The sequence below is a fragment of the Macrotis lagotis genome, chromosome 2 (genome assembly GCF_037893015.1).
Source record: "Macrotis lagotis isolate mMagLag1 chromosome 2, bilby.v1.9.chrom.fasta, whole genome shotgun sequence".
Classification (NCBI taxonomy): Eukaryota; Metazoa; Chordata; class Mammalia; order Peramelemorphia; family Peramelidae; genus Macrotis; species Macrotis lagotis.
The window spans coordinates 200,992,266-201,015,717 of NC_133659.1; the positions used below are offsets into that span (position 1 = coordinate 200,992,266).

Sequence of the window (23,452 nt, forward strand, 5' to 3'; positions counted from 1 at the left end):
TATAGGTTGGAATTCTGAAGTTAACCATGACAGCTTTGAATTATATTCCAACAAAATTCATACAACATTAACAAAACATTACTGAAAGGTAGTCTGTAAGGAGTGATTAGGTGGCTCAATGGATAGAGCACAGGCCCTGGAGTCAGGAATACTGGAGTTCAGATTTGGCCTCAGACACTTAATAATTACCTAGCTGTGTTGCCTTGGGCAAGCCACTTAACCCTCATTTGCCTTGCAAAAAAAAAAAAGAAAAAAGAAAGAAAGAAAGAAAGAAAGAGAGAAAGAAAGAGAGAGAGAAGGAAGGAAGGAAGGAAGGAAGGAAGGAAGGAAGGAAGGAAGGAAGGAAGGAAAGGTAGATAAACTGTAAAGATAAAACACTTTTGCACTATCAAGGTGTATGAGACATTTTTGGAACAAATCAGAAAACCCCTGAAATACTTTTGAAGAAAGTAGATATCAATTGGATAAGTATAGTCAAAGCTGATAATAGGTACACATAAGATTCATCCAGTGTAATTGAAAATAGTTTATTAGAATTCTTAAACTTTACTGTGTCATAACTTATTTGGCTGTCTAGTAAAGTCTTATAGACTCATTCTTTCCTTTTATTTTTTAAATTTTTTTATTTTTTTAGGTTTTTGCAAGGCAATGAGGTTAAGTGGCTTGCCCAAGGTCACACAGCTGGGTAATCATTAAGTGTCTGAGACCAGATTTGAACCCAGGTACTCCTGACTCCAGGGCCGGTGCTCTATCCACTGCGCCAACTAGCTGCCCCTAGATTCATTCTTGGAATAAAGTTTTTGTTAGGATTACATAAGATTACAAAGGAAGCCAATTAAAGTTGAATGATAGTTATCAAAATATTTTTTTAAAAACAAATTGCTGAATCCCAGGTTAAGAATACCTGCTCAAATGGAGTCCATGAAGTGACTAAGTTCCAAGAATAGAATTAAAAGACCTTCTATGAATAACATTTGCATGAGCTCAGTCAACAGTATGCTACAAAATATAATGTCATACAGATAGCTGAGCTGTGGAGATTTGTTTGTACAAGTGAAGGGGTTTATAATAGCACCTGGGCACTAGAACATTGCCATCTAGAAATTACAGGAGGATCCCAGATTTAATGATACTTGTTAATTATGACAGGAAATCGTTGAGATAGTGTGCATTTTGCTTCAAGCTGTAAAAATTTAGCACGTAACTGAACAACTACCAAGAAATGACTTGGTGGCAGGGCGGCTAGGTGGCGCAGTGGATAGAGCACCGGCCCTGGAGTCAGGAGTACCTGGGTTCAAATCTGGTCTCAGACACTTAATGATTACCCAGCTGTGTGGCCTTGGGCAAGCCACTTAACCCCATTTGCCTTGTAAAAAAAAAACCTGAAAAAAAAAAGAAATGACTTGGTGGTTAAAACTATATATCAAAAGCTTATGATCTTTTATAGTGAACTTATGAATGAAAAATTCTCATACTACAGATAGAGATTTCTAAATATCTAGAAGATTTTAGCTAATTATAAACCCAACTGGAAACATACCATTGTTAACAGCAATTGCTTGGATATTGATCAGTAAAAACCCACGAACAATATTTTTAATATATGTCATCTTGTCATGCCAAATACATTATTTTGGAGGATTTTATTTATTTTGAATTTTACAATTTTCCCCTAATCTTGCTTTCCTTCCCCCACAGAAGGCAGTCTCTTACCTTTTAAATTGTTTTCATGGCATACATTGATCTAAGTTGAATGTGATGAGAGAGAAATCATATCCTTAAGGAAGAAAAGTAAAATATAAGAGAATTACATAATTAGATAAGTTTTTTTTTTAAATTTAAAGGTCACAGCCTTTGGTTTCTGTTCAAATTCCACAATTTTTTTCCTCTGGATACAGATGGTATTTTACATCACAGATATCACAAAATTGTGCCTGATTGTTGCAATGATGGAATGAGCAAGCCCATTAAGGTTGATCATCACCCCCATGTTGTTGTTATGGTGTACAGTGTTCTAGTTCTGCTCATCTTGCTTAGTATCAGTTCATATAAATTCTTCCAGGTTTCCCTGAATTCCCATCTCCCCTGGTTTCTAATAGAACTATAGTGTTCCATGACATACATATATATGTCATAGTTTATTAAGCCATTCCCCAATTGAGGGTCATTCACTTAATTTCCAATTCTTTGCCACCACACATAGGGTTGCTAGGAATGTTTTTGTACAAGTGATGTTTTTACCCTTTTTCATCATCTCTTCAGGGTATAGCCCCAGTAATGGTATTGCTGGATCAAAGGGTATGCACATTTTTATTGCCCTTTGGACAAAATTCCAAATTGTTCTCCAGAAAGGTTGGATGAGTTCACAGCTCCAACCAACAATGTATTAGTGTCCCAGATTTCCCACATCCCTTCCGACATTGATAATTTTCCTTTCTGGTCATATTAGCCAGTCTGAGAGGTGTGAGGTGGTATCTCAGAGGTGGTTTAATTTGCATTTCTCTAATGAGTAGTGATTTAGAGCAGTTTTTCATATGACTATGGATTGCTTTGATTCCCTCATCTGTAAATTGCCTTTCCATATCCTTTGACCATTTGTCAATTGGGGAATGGCTTGGTTTTTTAAAAAAAAATTTGACTTAGTTCTCTCATACCAAATACTTGAGGGAAGAATAAAAACTTTTAAAGTAGAGATAACTCATTAAAAAAATAAAAACTTGGGGCAGCTACGTGGTGCAGTGGATAGAGCACCGGCCCTGGAGTCAGGAGTACCTGAGTTCAAATCTGGCCTCAGACACTTAGTAATTACCTAGCTTTGTGACCTTGGGCAAGCCACTTAACCCCATTTGCCTTGCAAAAAAAAACCCCTAAAAAAAATAAAAACTTGTGAAAACAGGATGAGGAGTGTATGTATAATCCTTGCTGTCCTTTCTGCTATTAGTACTGTATCCCATAAACTTTGAGTGAGACTAGAGGGAATTAGCCTAAATTCTAAATCTTATGTTTTTCTTCAAAACGTTATTATTTCACCTATCTGTACAATAGTCCATAGACCATTAAGAAAAAAAAATAGGTGAATTATAACTACCAACAGGACCATTTCTATCTGTAACCCATTAAAAATGATAATTACAAGATGACAATAAAACTTTGTGTTGGGATAGTGCTGGTGGGAGCTGGACTAGATCCCATGATATTTGGCCTCGAATATCTTAGTCTGATACATTGAATATGTTGAGCACCTGTCTTACCCTATGTTGTACTTGTGGTCCTTGGCATAGACTCAAGGTTATGTGTATTAACTTTCTTAGACATGAGGAATAGTACTTAATGAACTAGAGCAATAGTTTTTGCTAAATAAAAAACATACTTGCCACCTTTGAAGGAGTTGATGTCCTTCCTAAAATCTTGACTCCCCAAATTTCTGCACTCATGGAATCCATTTCAACAGATTTGGAATAATAAGGCACTATGATAGTATATGTATTTATTTTTATAAATGTTTATAAATTTATAAGTAAATTTATTTCAATTTTGCAAATGTTTTAAATTAAAAAGTAAAAAAGATGTTTAATGATTGCCATATAAGATGGTTCATTTATCAGTTATTAGTAGTTATAACCAGTTACGTCAGCTATCCTAAGGGGATAAGAAGAAATTTAGTAAGATAAGAAGGAAATATTATTAGCCCCTTTGCTTCATTCCTTTTTTTTTGTTTTAGGTGGCATCTCGACAGAAAATGACTGTACTTTTGAACCAGACTATGCCATCCCACCACTTCCAGTGACTGAAGGTATGCAGCATATTCGGATTATGGAGGGCATGTCCCGCTCTCTTCCATCATCCCCCTTACTCACCCATCAATCTATCAGTGTTCGGCTCCAGCCTGTGAAGAAATTAACTGGTAAGCATTTTAAATAGAAACCCAACAATGTATTTTTTAAGCAAGTATTATAAAATTGTATCTGATATCTCTCTCTGTGTGTTCAGGTTTTCCCTCTTGGACTTGCTAAAATTACAGACTTCTGTGACATCATACTGATAATTGCTGTAGAAAATGGCTTTAGGGAACCTCATTTTGACAGATTGAGTTATCTGTTTTCTAGATGATCCATCTGTTGTGGACAGGTTTTCTAGTATTTCAGGAAATTCCTAATATTGCCAGAACATACTGTAGCTTTGTTCTCATTTATCAATTTGTTCATGTCAGATTAACAGATTGAGACATTTTGATAGTTGAAATAATTTTGATTTTAGCTTTAAGTTAGTAGGATTGGGAATTCAACAAAGGTATATTAGTTAAAGTTTTGTTTGAAAGGTTGTCTTTCATTTATTTCTTGTCTGGTTTTAAACACTATTTTAAGTACTCTGGTTTTTGTTGTAGATTATTCTGTATTCTTAGAAAACTTTAAAATAAAAATGTTTTCAATGTTAATCTCAAGGTATACTGTTTCTCATAGCAAGTGACTTCTGGGGTCATTTATGTGACCACTTATGTAGTGTATAATACTATAGTCATATAAAACCAATCCTCTTGTCCCACTGTAAATTTAGCATATGTTTTGTTTAACGAAATAGTTTTGACCACTGTACAGGATTGTCACATTTGTAAATGTCTGGTGTTACTGTGGCTTAATTATATTTCACTAAGAATATAACTATATTTTAATATAGATATAGAGTTCACGTTCAAAAGAAACATTCAAAGTAAACCAAGATTTGACTTTTAACAAACTCCTGAATAATATGATCTATTCTTTGCCTTTTGTATAATGTGTTGTACATTAAAGCATATGGTCAACATTAAATTATAATAGTGATTTCAAGAAAAGACAGAAACAAAGCATAGGACTTCTAAATTCTTTCATGAGTTTAAGATGGAACTTTTATATTTAGTATTTACAAAACGAGATGTTAAGAGAAAGAGAATCTTGATTTTAAGTTGTAATTTTACAAAGTAGTAGTGCTGGTTGACTTTGTGTTTGATTGGTTGGTTGTTTCTTGTCCTTCCTTATTGAAAAAGACCAAAGTGACATCACTATGTTTGAGCCAAATTACAGTGTGTCCTACTGTGACTGATCAGATTAATATGAGCTCAGAATGCTCTCCTACAGGTTGGGCACAAATATTCCATGTGAGCACCTGTGGTGGGTACTCTAAAATTATGGATGTCTAATTTGTGTTTCCTTTTTATCATCTTGTTTTCAAAACAGCTGAGAATCAGAACCTCTTTGTTATAGTTATTTGTTGTCTTTCAGGTCATAAAATAAAAATTGATTGTTGTCTCAATTGCATTTTGCTAAAATCTCAATCTTATTCTTCTTTATATTGGAAATATGAGATGCTTAAAGGAAAGTCTCAGCTTTGACCAGAAATATCAGTTCAATGAAATATTTTCCACTGAGAGTTAAAAGTGTTGTTATTTTTCTTGATATCACAGTTATACTTGCACTGTCAAATGGTACCTCATCATTAAATGCACTGATGGAGGAAGCATGAGAAAACCAATTTCCAGGTGATTGTAATCCCCTATTTTTGGTTCAGGAAGTATTCTGAATTTTTGAAATTTTAACATATACAACTATATGTGGCTTTTGTAAAAAGGAAATAGGCTGTATCACTTTTGCAGTAAGGATTAACTTTCGGCTGAAGTCTCAGATTGCAGATGTGAACTGCTGAGTTCTTGTAGAGTGGTTGAAATATTTGTAATCTGTCAAATGGTTTTATTTTCTTTTATGCACAATCTGTCATATGTCAACTTCAAGAGTAACAAGGAAATCTACATAAAAGAAAAATGTCTCCTTTGAAAGATGATGTCATGGATTATTCCATTATTTTGTGTCTTGTTTTCTATCAGCTAGAGCAGTTTAAGAATATCTTCTCTTTTTTGAGATAAAGACTGGTGTCACTCAACTTAGTTGTGTGCACAGTTGTCTTTTTTTAAACTGTTATGAATAAGCAAAAGAAAGTGAAGAGATATAGATTGGTTGACTGAATTTTACAAAGGAATTTTCAGTATGGGAAAAAATCTTAAATGGTATTCTCTAGATTTACTTATTCAAATATCTATTTTTGTGCCTCTAAGACTTGGAGATGCCATATCTCCCAGGTGCTCTGGCTAACTGCTTAAAGTCAGTAAAGAAAGGAAAATATGAATACTTGCCCCCTGTTTTAGAATTGTCATAACTGTTAGCCCTTTCCCACTTCTTTCATTGTGACTTATCTCATTACAATATTGTTCCCTTGTATTCATTCAAGTGAGTGAAATAGTCTTTACCTCAGATCCAATAGCCACACACACACACACACACAAGTGAAATGTAAACAGTGACTAATCCTTTCCTGATTATAGCTAAGGGACTTTTTTCTACTTCTTCCAGTACTTTACATATATTAAAACTGCCCCATAGAAGTGGCCTATTTGCAATTAGGTCAGCCCAACTTCAGACTAGGAAAAATAATCTGCCTAATTACAGAGGGAAAAAAGAAAAAGATTTGGAACTTAAAACCAGAAACTACTTATAGTATTTTTAGTACAAAACTAAGTTGTTAAAGAAGCCTCTGAGAAATTGAATGTTGGATAAAGTGCTGGACTTAGAATCAGGACGACCTGAATTCAGATTCTGACTAAGGCATTTGTTTGCTGTGTGACCCTGAGGAAGTCATTTAATATTATTAGCCTTGGTTTCTTCATCTGTAAAATAAGAATCTATTTAACAGACTTGTTGTAAAGGATATATTTCTATATATCTATATAGATGGATATAAAGTTATTTGCAAATTTAAAAGCTATGTAAATGTGAATTTCTGCTTTTAATTTTGTGAAATTTTAATTTATGACTTTTAACACTACTAATTAATGAAAACCTTAAAAACTAAATTTTTTAGTACTCACTAATTTTTTTAAGTTATTTAAATTATTTTTAACTATCAACATTTTCTTTGTGCCCAGGCAGTTTACATATAGATAGTCATTTTCAAGTAAATGTTAAGCAAATTTCTTCTGTTGTAAATTATAACTCCTCTTTAGCTTTATTGTCTGTTTATCTGTCTTTTAAAAATTATACTCTGAATTGCATAAAATAGAGACTTTGTTTTTACTAAAATATTGTGCACTTTACTTTTTTAGTTTAGGCAGTCTCTTTGCAGGTAGGAAAAGGGAGATGAAGAAGGAAGTAAACCTTGATGAATAACTTTATTTTGTTTTTGTTAAAAGTCTTAGGATAGGTATTGTGTAGAAAATATGGTGGTAGAGAAAAGCATAGTAGTCTTAAAAGAAAAAAAATGAAATAGGTATTGTGCATGGAGTAGAGCATCATTTAGGAAAGGACAGTATGATTGCCTTGCTGTTCTGAGGCCCCATAAAGTTTTAATATACCCAGTCCCCTCCCTTCTCCTTAATTCCCTCCCTTTCTTTCTTCCTCCTTCCTATTCTTCCTTCTTTTCTTTCTCCCTTCCTTTCTTTCTCCCTTCCTCCCTTTCTCTTCTCGTTTCTTCCAGCTACTTTCTTAGTTTTTACATTTAATGTCAAAAAGATACTGCATAAACAAAGCAAAACAAAAGAGTATTAAAATCATGAATATTTATTTCATACTGCCTGTTCTTTTTTTAAAGTATATAGTAAATTATACATGATACTTTAAAAACTCTTGTTGGTCTGTGCTTCCTTCTGTTCTCTTCTGTTCATTAAAAAAAATGTACCAATGTCTTTTGAGGGGAGGCAATCATCCATTAAAGATACATTTCCCCCTTTTAGGATTATACTCAACTTTTTTGGATAAATTACTCTAGTTTTGAATCTAGTTAGCTTTTGCTTTTTGGAATGCTGTGTTCTAAATTCTCCTTTGATTTTTTTTCTTCGGAAGCTGTCAGGCTTTGTGTGATCCTGACAATGATTCCTTGGTCCTTGAACTGCTTCTTTCTTGATTATTAAAGCATTTTTTTTCCTTTTATTTAATATTTCTGAAATTTGGTTGTGGCACTCTTAGGACTTTTCTTTTGGGGTTTTCCACCAGGGAATGGATTCCTTCTATTGTTACTTTGTCCTTTGATTATTGATTTCTTGAAATATAATGACCAGGTTTTTTGGTTGGATTACACTTTTTCAAGACTATTACTTTTAAATTTTCTCTTCTTGACCAGTATTTCAATTCAGTTTTTTAAAGAACAGGTATTTTACAGTTTCTTCCATTTATTACAGTATTATGATTTTGCTCAAATAGTTTTTGCTGTATAATTGAATAATTACATTTGTTGGATAAGGTTATCACTTTTCAATTCTTTCCTTAAAAGCTTTAAATATCCTTTTGAAGTTCTTGCTTTATTTCTTCCAGGAATTTGTTATGATTACGAAAACTTCATTTTTCCCTTTAAGTTTCTGCTAGCTTTTGTTTTAGTTTAGTTGCAGAAATTTTTATAATTATTTATGTAGTTTCTTTATTTTCTTTTTTTTTTTTTTTTTTTTTTTTTTTTGCTTTATTCTGAATTAGAGCTTTTTGCCGAGGCCAGCCTTTATTTTAGTTGTGTTTTGGTTAGGGTTTTTACACCTTTCTGGGTCTTTACTTGGGTCCTTTTCCTGATCTCCACTTCCCAAGTTTCAACCCCAATGGGTCTTTTGAATTTTAGAGTGTCATACTTTCATGAAGACTTTCAGAGAGTCTCCAGAGTTTTAGCCCATGATCTATCTGGTTTGAAAGTAGCAGTATTACCTCCACTGTATTTCCCTAGAGCTTCCAATGACTCCTTTCTGGGACTTTTATACTACTCTTGCAGCTTTCTCAGGAGACCTCTATGATTTTGTTGTCTCTTAACACAATGTTCCTTTATGTTCTCTCTCTAGTTTTGCTGGCAGGGGGGCCTTCTTTTGCTAGTTACTATTGACTTCTAGAAAACTTTTTTGCACATTTCTGTTTTAGAAGAAATCACCTTCTTCCTTGTTGAATTTTTTTATTTTTATTTGGTATTCTTTGAACTTCATGATTTTTGTAGTAGCAAATGTAGGAACTTCTGTGTCATATGATCTACAAGATAGATGAATGACTAGATATTTTTCTCCAGTCCCTGTTAACTGGGAGAATAATTATATACAGCTGAATATAAGTATAAGAAAATAAGATGCTTATTAGTTATGAATGAACAGTAGAGAATGTTAATTTGAAACATGTTCATTCAGTACCCCTTCACCAAGTAACCATTCCCTTCAGCCCAATTGCTGATTTCCTTCCTATTGTAAAGAATCAGTGAATCCTACTCCTGTATCATATTGCCCTGTTGCAACAAAGTATATATCGTTTTTTGCCCAACTGTATGAAGAAAAGGGGAGGTAGAAGAGGGAAGAATTTAGATTCCTTGATGCCTACAGATACCTCCCCAAGTAAAGAAATTTAAGGGCCATAATATCTTTGCAAAAAATACTTACCACTCTTACTTTTATCCCATTAAAAGTGATAGTTCCTGATTTGACCCAATCAAAGAACCAAAAAAATGAATTTAACTAGGGCATAGGATCATTATATGTAGGTAAACATGGCTGGAAGAAAGATGTATACAGTCTAGCTGAGTCTAGTTCCATTTACCTACGTGCTGCTTTGGAAGCAGATACTCATAGCTATGTAAAGTAAATTCTTAATAATGGAAATTCATGTAGATAGCATAGTGGTCTACCCTGGAAATAATCCCTCTGTCAAAGGGAAGGAGTCAGAAAATGAGTAACAGTGAACTATAAATGAAAACTCCAAAATTAACAATGACTTTAAGGAGAAGAAAATTCAATTAGAAATTCAGGGCACAAGCGATAAATCAATAGAATAGATAATGAGTAGAAAGCATTCTAGAATTTCCAAACCTCTCTAAATAAATATTGAAAAATAAAGAAAATTGAACCATTACCTGATGAAAAAATTCATTGGAATATCACGAATACTTGGAACAGTGAAAACAATGTTCCAGAATGGTCCAGAAGAAAAATGAAAACATAAAAGAACATTTGAAAAGAAAACAAATATCAAAATCTATGACCTGCAGAGCAGAAATAATTAGAACTACAAAAAGTACTTGAATCTATGATGGTTAAGTTGCTACAAAGAATCAAAAAAGAAGCAGCAATGGAATTATAAATATACTGAAGAGAATGATTGTTTAGAGGAAGAAAAAGAAAAAACAGGCTAAAAGAGTCTGTATATAGACACAGAAATCATTATCCAAACATAATAAGCAAAGAGACAAATAAAGGATCATGACTCATTGAATAATATACAGCAAAAAACCTGAATCCCATAATAATATCAAATAAAACCTATTTAGATATTCTGAGCATAGAAAAATAAGGTAGGGTGGCCAGGTGGCACAGTGGATAAAGCACCGGCCCTGGAGTCAGGAGTACCTGGGTTCAAATCCGGTCTCAGACACACTAGCTGTGTGGCCTTGGGCAAGCTACTTAACCCCATTTGCCTTGCAAAAAAGACCTAAAAAAAAAAATAAGGTACCAGTTGAATGCCTGAATAGATGACCTTGGAGGAGAGTGACAACTCCAAGACACACACACACACACACACACACACACACACACACACGGGAAATTTGACAATTTCAATGACAAACAACAAATCCTGCAAAAAATCAGGAGAAAGATTAAAATATAAAGAAAGGGAATTCTCTTTACACAAGACAATTCTATTCCTATCAGGTACTGCAGAAGGAAAGAAGAATAAATTGCAAAAAAGTAAAGATGTTATAATACCACCTCAAATGATTATTGGATTGGCTTCAAATCATAACCAATGATCAGTGGGGGAAAATATGTAATTTCAATAAAAATGAGGTGTTTGAAGTATCCATGGAGTGGTGGCGGATAGGTAGCATAGCAAACATGGAAAGATTATTCATCTGGTAAATATACCCCCCCCAAAAAAAAGAAATACAAGGAAAAGGTAAATAAATGCAAATACCAAGAAAAAATACATAATAAATTGTCTCATATCTAGAGATTATTAAAAGAAAAAAATTCTAAAAAGAGAAAAGTACCTATTGCATTAAAACAAGAACACACTTGAGAAACCATTAGTAAATTTTTAAATAAAAGTATAAGAGATAAATATATGAGAGTGGGAAAAGTAGTTTGACAAGTTTAAAACACCTTTGACTAAATTCCACAACTGGTTCAAACCCCAGCTCCCAAATGAATCAATGTATTTTGTGGGATTGAATTGCAGAATGGGAGGTTGCCAAAAATGTTAATGTCTTAGTATTTTACCTCTGAGGATGTCATATTGTCTCAAGATAAGTGAAGTTGGTAGATTTTAGAGTCAGGGAAGCACCCTGAAGGATGAAGGAACATGGGACCTGAGGAGGTGAGATTTACATGACAAATAGGAAAATGATCATGGTGAAGATACTCATCTTTTCACCAAAATCTGCTCTCTGTTTAACTTCCCTATTACTGTTAAGAGTACTGTCATTCTCCCAATAACCTGGGATCATTACCTAAATGTTATCCTTGATTCCTGACTCTCTTACCCTTTTCCTCTCCCCATATATAATCAATTTTCAAGTGCTTTGTAATACTCTTGTATATGTCTTCTTTTCTCCCTTGACACTGCCACCAGTCTGGTTAAGACCCTCATCACCTCTCTCTTGAGATTTCAGCAGTCATTTACTTAGTCTCCCTATCTCAGGTGTCTCTTCATTCCAGTTTATCTGCTATTCAGGTGTCAAATTGATTTTTTAGATCGGGTCTGATCATGTTACCACCCCCCACCCCTATTCAATAAATTCTAAGGGTTCTCTATTGTCTCTAGGATCAAATTTAAAAACCCCTGTTTAGTTTTTTAAAACCCTTTTTAATCTGGTGCTTTTCTCCCTTTCTAATCTAAATATATACACTTTACTTCTATGTAAGTATTTTGTGATCCACTGACACTGGCCTCTTTGCTGTTCCTAGAAAAAGGTCACTCTTTCTAATGACTGATTATTTTTTGCAAGCTATCCCCAATGCCTCTCTCACTCTTCATCAAATCTAATTTCCTTGAATTTTTTTCAAGTCTTCCTGAAATCCCATCTTTAACATTGTTTCTTAATGTTATTGCCTTCTCTCTGTTAATTATCTTCCATTTATCTTTGTATCTTGTCTATATATATTAGTTAACATATTCTCTCCACCATTAGATTGTGAGCTCCTTGAGAGCAGGGGCTGGGTTGTTTTGTTTTGTTTTGTTTTCCTTTGTATTTAACACAATGTTTAGCATATAATAGGCACTGAATAAAATACTTAGTGACTAACATGTTTGGAAACAGAAATTTCAACCATGGCACAATAGCTCATTCCTGATTTTTTTATCTCCTGAGTTGTGTTTTTAAGGCACAGTCATAAGAGAAAGTTAGATCATAATCTATAAAGACAATAACATAAAATTCTCTAGATGAAGGTATTCAAATTTCATACTTCTACAGTTTTAATTTCTTGAAAAAAAACTAAAGGAAAGAATAAGTATACAGACTATGAATAAATGAAAAAGATTCAGAATTGATGAAAAGATGAAAGATGAAAAGAAAAAGATGAAAATTAATGAACAAAAATGATAAAGCTATCTTTCTCAGAAAAAGACATAGAAAAATTGGAGAAAAAGTGTTTAAGGGGCAGCTAGATGGCACAGTGGATCGAGCACCTGCCCTGGAGTCAGGAGTACTTGAGTTCAAATCCAGCCTCAGACATTTAATAATTACCTAGCTGTGTGACCTTGGACAAATCTGTTAACCCCATTTGCAAAAAGAACAAAGAAAAAAATTGAATTTGAGGGGTGGAATTTTGAATGATTGAGTGGAAGAAAGAGAAGAAAATAAAGAGGGGGGGAATTAGTTCTTAACTTTTCATTTTTTCAGAATTTCTTCCTCTTTTCTGTGATTTAAAAAGTATTACAATGGTATTTTGTTTCATTTTTTTATTAACTTCTTAATGATTCCCTTTCCAATTAATAAGGAGACAAGAAAACACCTCATAATAAATAAACATAGTCATGTGCTTAAACAAATTAAATTCACAGAGTGGCCATGACCAAAGATATGTATCTCTGGACTTTGTGTCCATTGATTCTCTATCAGGTTGATAGCATGTCTCATCATAAGTTCTCCAAAGATAGTCTTGGTCATTGCTTTTATCAGTGTTCTTAAACTTTTTAGAGTATCTCTATTATAGTATTGTCCTTATATAAATTGTTCTCTTGGTCCATCACACTTCATTCTGCATCAGTTCAACCTACCCAGAAATACTTGATGTAATCCCTTTCATCTTTTGTTATAATGTTATAATATTCTTTTGTGTTTACATGCCACAATTTGTTCAGTCATTCCCAAATTGTCTAAGAAGCAATGTAAGGCATCCCTCTTAGATACTAGCTGTTTGTTTGACTTCCTTACCCACCTTTGAGTTCTCTCTTTAGGTTGGGGAAGTTTTGTTTTTGTTATGACAGTGCCCTCCCTGGTTTAATCCTTTTCCCTTTTAAGCATCTTTTTTGTATTAGTCACTTCTTTCTCCCCGATTTATGTGATATATTTCTACACTTGGGAGGGTGAGATTTCTGTGATACCAGCTTCTCCCACCTCCTTCTCCATATTTGTTTCTTACCCCAATTTTGAGAAATAGCAAGTTCCTTCTTTCTTCCTTTTTTCATTGGCATATTCTTCTTTTTATCTTCCCTTTACTTTCCCCTCTTAAAAATGTTACAGCAGAACCAATAATTTCCCAGGACTTCATTTTTCTTATTTAAATCCCTCATTTCTATTTGAAGAGATCTTCTGTCTTTATTATAATGCTAACACTACAACATCATACAGATCTTTACAATTACTTACGTACATACACACACACAAACACACAAATTTTATTTTCTAGATTTTTCTGAACTGTTTTTCTATTTCAAAGTACCCACTTAGCTCTGGTCTTTTTATCTAAAATGTTTCAAAGTCTTTTGTTCCATTAAAGGTCTTTGGGATTATACTCCTCTTTATAAGTTGTTATTTAAATCATTTGTCATTTATAATGCTGTATTCCAAGATCTCCTACATTTTTTAATAGAATCTTCCAGTACAGTTCTTAGTACAATCTCCCAGGTATAAGATGATCCTGATTATAATTCCTTGGTACTTGAATTAAATCTTTAATGGACTCTTAAAAAGTATATTTTCTTTAGCACACGAGTTCTGTATTTTAGCTGTGAGCTCCCTGGAACTTTTCTCTTTGGGATAACTTTTCTTGAGGTACTTGATGGGTGCTTTGTAGCTTTATTTTGCCCTATGATTCTACAAGATTTGGGCATTTTTCAATTATGATTTCTTGAAATGTAGTATATAGGTTTTTTAAAAAAAATCATGGTTTTCAGGAAGCTCAGTAACTGAAGTCAGGCATACACCTTGACAGAGCATATGGTACATGGAGGAAGGGTAAGGGGGAAGGTGGGGGAGGGAAAGGGTTGTGGTAGTTCTTATTAACTCAGTGGAATTAATCTCAGGAAAGTCTGAGGTGCAGGGTAACTTTGGGAAGGAAATTAGAGACCCACAGGATATGCCAAGGAGTACAGATAATATTTCCCCTTAATATTTTTCCTTCATCAATATTGATCATACATGTAAAGTTATACAGAGCAATTTAATACTAGTTTATGTTTCAAAAGTTTATGGACAAAAGATGAAAAAGAAATGAAGTAAAAAATGTGCTTCAGTCTTCATTCAGAGTTCATCAGTTTTCTCTCTGGAGGTAGCATTTTCCATCATAGATCCTTTGGATTTGTCATAGATCTTTGTCTTCATTAGAGTAGCTTACCATTCAAGTTGATCATCAGACAGTATTGCTGTTACTTTGTACAGGATTTTCCTGGTTCTACTCACTTCGTTTTGCACTTCATGGAAGTCTTCCTAGTTCTTTTTCTGAAACTATCTTATCCTGCTCATCATTTCTTTTAGCCCAATATTGTTCCATCACAGTCATATTGTGTTCAATCGTAGTCTCCAATTGATGAGCATCTACTCAATTTTCAATTCTTTGCCATTACTAAAAGAACTGCTATAAATATTTTTGTGCAAATAATTCTTTTTTCTTTTCCTTTTTCTTGATTTCTTTGGAATACAGACCTAATAGTGTTATTACTTGGTCAAAGATCAAAATGATATGCACAGTTGTATAGCCCTTTGGTTATAGTTTCAAATTATTCACCAGAATTATTGGATTTGTTCACAACTCTAGCAATAGTATATTAGTTCCAATTTTTCCACATCCCCTTCAACATTTTTCATTTTCCTTTTCTATCACATTTGATAGTCCAATGGGTATGAGATGGTACCCCAGATATATTGTCATTTGCGTTTCTTTAATCATTAGTGATTTTGGACATTTTTTTTCATATTACTATATAGATAGCTCTGATTTCTTCATCTGAAAACTGCCTATCATATCTTTTGACCATTTATTAATTGGAGAATTATATTTTTATAAATTTGACTCAGTTCTCTGTATATTTGGGAAGCAAAAAGATTGTCAGAGAAATTTGCCATAAAATTGTTCCTCTAGTTTTCTGTTCTCCTCCTAAACTTGACTACATTGGCTTTGTGTTTGTTAAAAAAAACCTTTTAAATTTAATGTAATCAAAATTATCCATTTTGCTTCATGTGATACTTTCTAGCTCTTGTTTGGTTAGCTGTGATTATTAAAAACATTTGCTTTCATTAAAAATGAAAAAGAAGTTCATTAAAACAGAGTAGGCAAGGGAGAATAACAAATAATTGAATTCGACCCCAAACCATAAATTATTTGATAATAACTACTGAAAATTTGAAAGCAGCCTAGCAGGAATTAGGCAAGTGCCAATATCTTATACCATATTTCATAATAAATTCAAAATGTACATGATCAGAATATTAAAATCATAAGTGAATGAGATGAATTCTTAACCAGGAAGACAGAAGCAATTACAAAAAATGAAACAGATAATTTTGATTACATGAAATTGGAAAAACTGCTTAAATAAAAATGAATGCATCTAGAATGATGAAGCTAGTTGACTAGGGAAACTTTTTTCCCCTTGAATATCTCTGATAAGGATTTGGTATTCATGATATATAGACTACTTACTAATTTATAGAAAGTTCTTGCTTTATATAAATTCTCATTACACAAATTGAACTTTAAGCATAGGGTTCTGAAAGCAGTCTATAGTCCAAAAAATATTAGGAAAAATTTTTTTGCAAAACGTTCTATATAATAAGAGATGGTATGATTCAGGCAGTATAAACACTGAAAGAAAGCTGAGAAGCCCAAGACAATTCCCTTGTATCTGCAGACAGTGAGTGATACAGTGCTTCTCCCTATGTTCAGTAATGATCTTTGTATTTTCATCATGACTGGTGGCAAACATACTCTTGAGAGAAAAATGAAGCAGTTCATAAGTGTAATAGATTTAGAATAAAAATAAAACAATCAGAAAATATGAAGGACAAAAATTGTCATTGATATCACATGAACTTAGTCTTGTGGTACTGACTATATGAAGACCATTGTGAAGGATGCTGCTGGTATAAAGGAGCATGCAGAAGGCAGTGCTTGCATGAAATCTACTAATCTGATACAAAGAGAAGGTACTTTTCTAGGGATGGAAAGACTATTAACTATGTAAATGGAAGGCTGAACTCTGAAGAATATTCTTTTTAAGTTTAATGGCAATTCAAGTCAAGACTCGAAATCTCTCTGAAGATTTAAAGGTAAAGTACTAAAGGAATACAGGTGTTTAATGAATGCAGTGATTTAAAAATCATGTAGGATTTCATAATTTGCAAGTGTCAGGAGAGGCTGCTAGTCCAGACACTGAAGCAGCAAAGAAGCTCCCAGTGTTCCTGCAAAAAAAAAATGCATAAAGATCTGGTTGAGTAAATCTGTAATCCAGAAGAAATTAGCCTCTTTTAGCCATCTTGAACCTATATTTCAATGGAGGAAAAAACTATGTCAGGGCATAAAGCTTGGAAAAAAAAATATTACTCTTCTTGAAAGGAATGCTTCTGGGACTTGAAAGTTAAAACCTGTTTTTGTGTACCACTGAGAAAATTCCAGAACATTGAAAGGAATCTGTGAGGCCACACTACCTGCACATTCTTCCTCTAACCTTAAGGCATGGATAACCCTTATCTTCTTTGAAGATGGTTTATGCACTGCTTCATTTGGGAAATTTTATAATGATAATGGAGTTCTTTTCAAGTTTCTATTTATTTTGGATTATGTCAGTCAGAGGTCACCCTCTCCATCTGGATCATTTTAATGAAAGTGTAAAAGCAATGTATTACCCCCAAAAAATCATGTTATCATTAAAAACTTTTTATCAGGAAGGACTTACAGTTGTTCAGGCCTCTGCTGCTTTTGATGTGGATAAAGACTTAACATGGAGAGATTTCTGGAAGGCCTATAATATTTATCATGCAATCCGGAATATTGCTAAGGCAAAAAAAAAAGATATAACAGAAGCATGTATGAAGAGGTTTTGAAAAAAAAAGTGTGCTCACAGTTGGTTTCAGGGGATTTGACCAAGATGAAAAGTTTGAAGAAGTATCAAGATTGTAAAATTAGCACCAGAATTGCAGTGCAGTTAAACAAGTCTCATGGAGAAGAAGTTAAATGAGGATTTGATTGAACTGCTAGCTGCAAAGATTACAGAAGAAGAATGGAAATGTTCAGAACTGAGATTGAACCAAAAAGGCTTGCCATGAAACAGTTGACTAAAGCATTTCATCATTTGAATTTTTTTCTTGTATTGAAAAAATGGATCTAAATACTTCAATATTTTTAAAATTTCAAAGCCTAGGGGAGGCTAATAGTGCTATCATTAAATATAAGAGGCAAAAAGAGTCACTGTCCAAACATCTCTCAATTGCTTCATTAAAAAAGTTGCTCAGCAATTTGGAATTATGCCCAAAGGGCAACAAAAATGTGTATACCCTTTGGTCTGGCAATACCACTACTGCGTCTATACCCTGAAGAGATTATGAAAAAGGGTAAAAACATCACTTGTACAAAAATATTCATAGCAGCCTTGTTTGTGGTGGCAAAGAATTGGAAATTGAGTAAATGTCCTTCAATTAGGGAATGACTTAACAAACTATGGTATATGTATGTCATGGAACACTACTGTTCTATTAGAAACCAGGATGAGAATTCAGGGAAGCCTGGAAGGATTGGCATGAATTGATGCTGGGCAAGATAAGCAGAACCAGAAAAACATTGTACACCCTAACAGCAACATGGGGGCGATGATCAATCTTAATGAACCTGCTCATTCCATCAGTGCAACAATTAGGGACAACTTTAGGCTATCTGCAATGAAGAATATCATCTGTATCCAGAGAAAGAATTGTGGAGTTTGACCAAAGACCAAAGACCTTCAGCTTAGGGGGGAAAAACCATTATCTTATTATGTAATTTTGCTATCTCTTATACTTTATTTTTCTTCCTTAAGGATATGATTTCTCTCTCATCCCATTCAACTTAGAACAATGTATACCATGGAAACAATGTAAAGCCTAACGGACTGCCTTCTGTGGGGAGTGGGGAGAGGGAAGCAAGATTAGGGGAAAAATTGTAAAATTCAAAATAAATAAAATCTTTCTAAAGGGGAAAAAAGAAGAACGGACAAAAAAAAAGGAAAAGAAAAATGAGGGCCTTAGAGGTTAAAGGCAGTTGGACAGTTCAGTGGAAGAGGGCTGGACCTGGAATCAGAAAGAACTGAGTTTGAGTTCAGATCTAATATCAGACACTCCTTAGCTGTGTCATTCAATTTCTGCTTGCCTAATTCACTGGAGAAAGAAATGGCAAAACACTGTTATGTCTTTGTCAGGAAAACCCCTTATAGAGTGGCAAAGAGTCAGTCTTGACTGAGTGTCTGAACAACAGGGAGGTGAAATGACTTTTTTCCCATGTGCATTATCAAAGCAGGATTTCTACTTACCACAGAATTAAGTTGTGCCATTGCTTAGTTCTTAATGACATCTTTTCTAGAAATTTTGTACAGATATGTTTTCTTGGAAGCTTTTTTAAAAAAAAGATTCTCATGAGCTTTCGCCTCTTGATCTTTTTAGAATGCGTAGGGTTTAATAATAAGTACTGGTATGGCTAACATTCAGAGAAATATTTTCCTTTAGCTTTGGGGAAAATCACTTAAGATCTCTGAACTTAACAAAAACTATAGCTATTTTTCTTGTTGTTCAGTCACTTTCATTTGTGTCCTACTCTTCATGAGTCCTATTTAGCATTTTTCTTGGCAAAGGCACTGGAGTGGTTTGCCATTTCCTTCTCTAGCTTATCTTACAGCTAAAGAACTGAGGCAATTAAGTGACCAGATTTGAACTCATGAAAATGAGACTTCCTCACTCCAGGCCCAGCAGTCTATCTACTAAGTCACCTAGCTCTCTCATTTTAACTATATTTCAACATAATTTATTTCCTTTATAAAGCCATATGTTTTATTTCTTACAATTTAAAACTTTGATCTGGAAAAAAGTTGTTCAGTTAACAATCAGAGATAAAGGCTAGATACAGTAGATGGAGAAAGACCAACATATCACACAACTATGTTAACTTTACTGCACAATACTGTGCAGTGAAAATATTTTTATCATCAGTATCATCTATAATAAACTTTCATGTAATAATTCTGTTTATTATCATGGTATTATATTTAGCATATCTGCATTTTAGTACAAGATCAAAAGTCATATTCCACTAGAAAATTGATCAAAGTGAATCTGAAAATGATTTTCACATAAAGTGTTGCTTTGTGAAAGAATACTTTAATTAATAATTAAAGAAACACAAAACAATCCTAAAATATCTCACAACCAGCAAATTAGCAATGATAAAAAAAAAGATGAAAATGTGAATGTTGTTTGGGACTATGAGAGACAAGCACACTAATGCATTGTTGAAGCTATGAATTAAAACCACCATTTTAGGGGTGGCTAGGTGGCGTAGTGGATAAAGCACTGGCCTTTGAGTCAGGAGTACCTGGGTTCAAATCCGGTCTCAGACACTTAATAATTACCTAACTGTGTGGCCTTGGGCAAGCCACTTAACCCCGTTTGCCTTGCAAAAAACCTAAAAAAAAAAACCCCCACCATTTTGAAAAGCAATTTGCAGTTATTCAAATAAAGGAGTAAAATGTCCATAACTGTTTGGTCAGATATTCATTGGAGAAAACAGCAGACTCCCTACGCCCCAAAATCTTCATTGCATTACTTTTTTTTGTGGTAGCAGGGAACTAGAAACAAATTATGTGCTTGTCTATTGAGGAATGGCTATATAATTTGTGGCATGTGAATGTAATGGAATATTACTGTGCTATAAGAACATTATAAATACATTGAAGCATAGAAAATTTACATGAATCTTTTCAAAATGAAGCAGATCTAGAAAAGCAATATATACTGGTAACTACTGCAATGTAAACAGGAAGACCATCAACCACAAAACAAAAATCTGATTGACTTGTCATTACCTATTTCGATTCCGCAGTCATTTTGTCTTTCCTTTGGTCTTGCAATTCCTACCCTGTTTTTTTCTCCCATCATCACCCCTGCAGTATCTTTCATTCTTTACCCCTTGGTGAACCAGTCAAGCTCCATACTCTTCTCTCAAGTCTTTTGCACTATCACAAATCTTGACTTTCTAAGCCCCAAATGGATTACCCCCAGCATTCACTGCTTTAGGTTCTATTTATATATTGCTGAGCGAATCTAGTAAAAATCACAAATCCATGTTGATATGAATCTATAGTTATTATAGACTTAGATTATATAATCTTAATTGGTTCTTACCCTTCAGGGCATTCCAGGTATGTGGGAAACCCAGTGCAAAGGCACACAGACAGGAATGCCATGTCAGGTCCAGTGCAGCTCAACTGCAGGTCATGCACAGGGAAAAACAACTGGAAACATAGGAAGGAGCCAGGCTATTAGAAGATGATTTTATATTTCATCCTTGGGTTAAAAAGGAAACACTGGAACTTACTGAGTAATGCTATGACATGGTCAGACCTATACTTTTAAGAAAAAATCATTTTGGCAGTTGTATTAAAGATGGAGAGATAGAATGGAGAAATACTTAAGACAGAGAAACCAATTAGGAAGCTATCACAAGAGCTCAGGTATGAGATGTTGAAGGTCTTATTATCAGGATCATGGTACCTGGAATGCTTTCCCTCCTCACTTTTGCTTCTTAACTTCTATAGCTTTCTTTAGGACTCACATTTCTAGTAGGAGTCATTTTCCTGATTCCCCCTTCCTATTTCTAGAGCTTTCTGTGTAAGATTATCTTCCATTTGTTTATGTATATATGTGTGTGTGCATATGTATATATATATATGTCATATGTGTGTGTGCGTATTTATTTACATATTGTGTCCCTGACATCAGTAACAGTATTTTTGTCTTTGTATTTGAAGCATCTAGTCCAGTGACTGAAATATGTTAGGTAGTTAACATGTGTTCAGTGATTGATTGGCATATCACTCTATTCATTCTGCATATCAGAGAACTTAGACTCTAATATGTATAGTTTACAAACCTTTGGTCTTTATCATTCCTTGCTCCTGAATTGGATTTTCCAGGATATATCTTGCTTATCCCTGCCTACCTTTGCATTGATGTTGCTATGTATTAATTTACTTGAATATTTAATCTGGAGAATCTTAAATTTCTTTCATTCTCTATAACAGATTTTGCTTTATGGACTGCATTTCTTTTTAAAATGAGATTTTTTTTGAAAATATATTGCAAGATAGTCTTAGAATTTTTTTCATTCTCTATAATAGATTTTGCTGTATAAGTTGTATTTTTGTTTTGTTTTTTTGAAGGCTTTTTTTGCAAATGTTTATCATGGGCATTTGAATACAAGATAATCACATGTCCCATAAACTAATATTTCATGGTGCTTATGAACATAAAACAAAATTAACCCATCCACTCATAAATTTGGAGTTAGGAGGAATCTTTGAAGTCTTTGAATCCATCCTCCCTTATTTTACATATAAGAAAACTGAGAGAGGCTAAAATCATTGTCCAAGGTTATATCTGGCAATAAGTGAAAGAAATTGGAACCCAGGCCCTCTAATATCCAGTCTCTTATCTTTGATGGTCCTTGCTTTCTCTCTCTTTTAATTTTCCCTTCAAGAAACTCTTGTGAGCCATCTATCCATTTAACTCTAATTTCCTTTGTTTTCTGGTTTTTCTTATAGTGAGAATGTTCAAATTGATACAATTCAGTTCCTTCGTTACTATATCTAATTAGTCAAATATCTTATAAGTGGAGTGTCAGTAGCTAAAGTTAATGTTTAAGATAATCTTCAAAATTTGTGACTGTGCCACCTGTTTCTCATTGTACCCCTATCATTGTAGAAGTAGAAGAGAAAAGATTAAGAACTTTCCTAATACAAACATGAGGATAATTCTGCTCCTTATTATTATTTGGCATCATTTTAAAGCTGCAAGCTTCAATAAAAAGACAAGAATAAAATCAAAATTATAAATCTTGGCAGAAAGGAAATAAAACATCCTGATATATGTCAAAAATCCCAAAGAATCTAATTTAGATGATTGATTAATAGGAAGTAGCATCAGCACTATGTACTTTTTACTCTAGAAATCTTTCAGTCAAATGTATTATCTAATTTTATGCTTAGCTATTAAGATATTATTAGATATAATCTCATTCTAAGCTTAATCCCTGCTTAGAGATATTCAAAGGGACAGAGATCCATACTGTTTTTGAAAAATCCCTCTGATCCAAGCCATTTTCTTTTTATAGTTTATAGGAGGCAAGAACAAAGACAAATTAAACAGGAATTCGAAGTTTAGGTGTAAAGAGTTTTGAATTAGAAACATGAAAACATCTCCTGCAGACATCTTGGAGAATTATTTTTCTGAAACTATTCATTCTAGCTAAGAATGGGAAAATGGTAATGATTCTTGGAATTAAACAAATTACTCCTCTTTTTAGTCTTATCATTACACTAATTGTTTTATGGAAATTTCCTTCCTTCTGTGTTCATCAGGGTCCCCCCCCCCCGAGAAATTGGTTATTCCTTTAATAAGGATGAGGCAAAAAATATTTTAGTGTGGAATTCTCTTCAGAATTAAGTACAGATAAGGTTTTCTATTCAAATAGGAACAAGAACTTTGTACCAAGACAATTATAAAATGTTTTCTCAGTATTTCTAAAACACAGAAAGGAAAGGTGGTTAGTGTGCTTCACAATGGCTACAGCAATAGTACAGGATAAAAAATATATACCATTTAACTATCCACCCCAACCATTTTCCCATCTGATTTTCTGATGCACTATTTCTCACATCTGAAATAGCACTAGAACAACTTTTCCTATTCTCTGGGAGAATTAATCTACTCGGCTTTGTAATTCTAAACATAGATTTAG

General features: G+C 33.6%; 1 protein-coding gene across 5 annotated transcripts in view; it reads left to right on the forward strand.

Annotated features, from left to right (window-relative positions):
- Positions 1 to 23,452, forward strand: part of TANC2 (tetratricopeptide repeat, ankyrin repeat and coiled-coil containing 2) — a 649,103-nt gene that overhangs the window by 286,844 nt on the left and 338,807 nt on the right. For all 5 annotated transcript variants that reach the window (XM_074224430.1, XM_074224434.1, XM_074224431.1 and 2 more), the window contains one exon: positions 3,722 to 3,904. In XM_074224430.1, the coding sequence (XP_074080531.1) occupies positions 3,722 to 3,904 (183 nt within the window). The remainder of the gene's footprint in view (positions 1 to 3,721; positions 3,905 to 23,452) is intronic.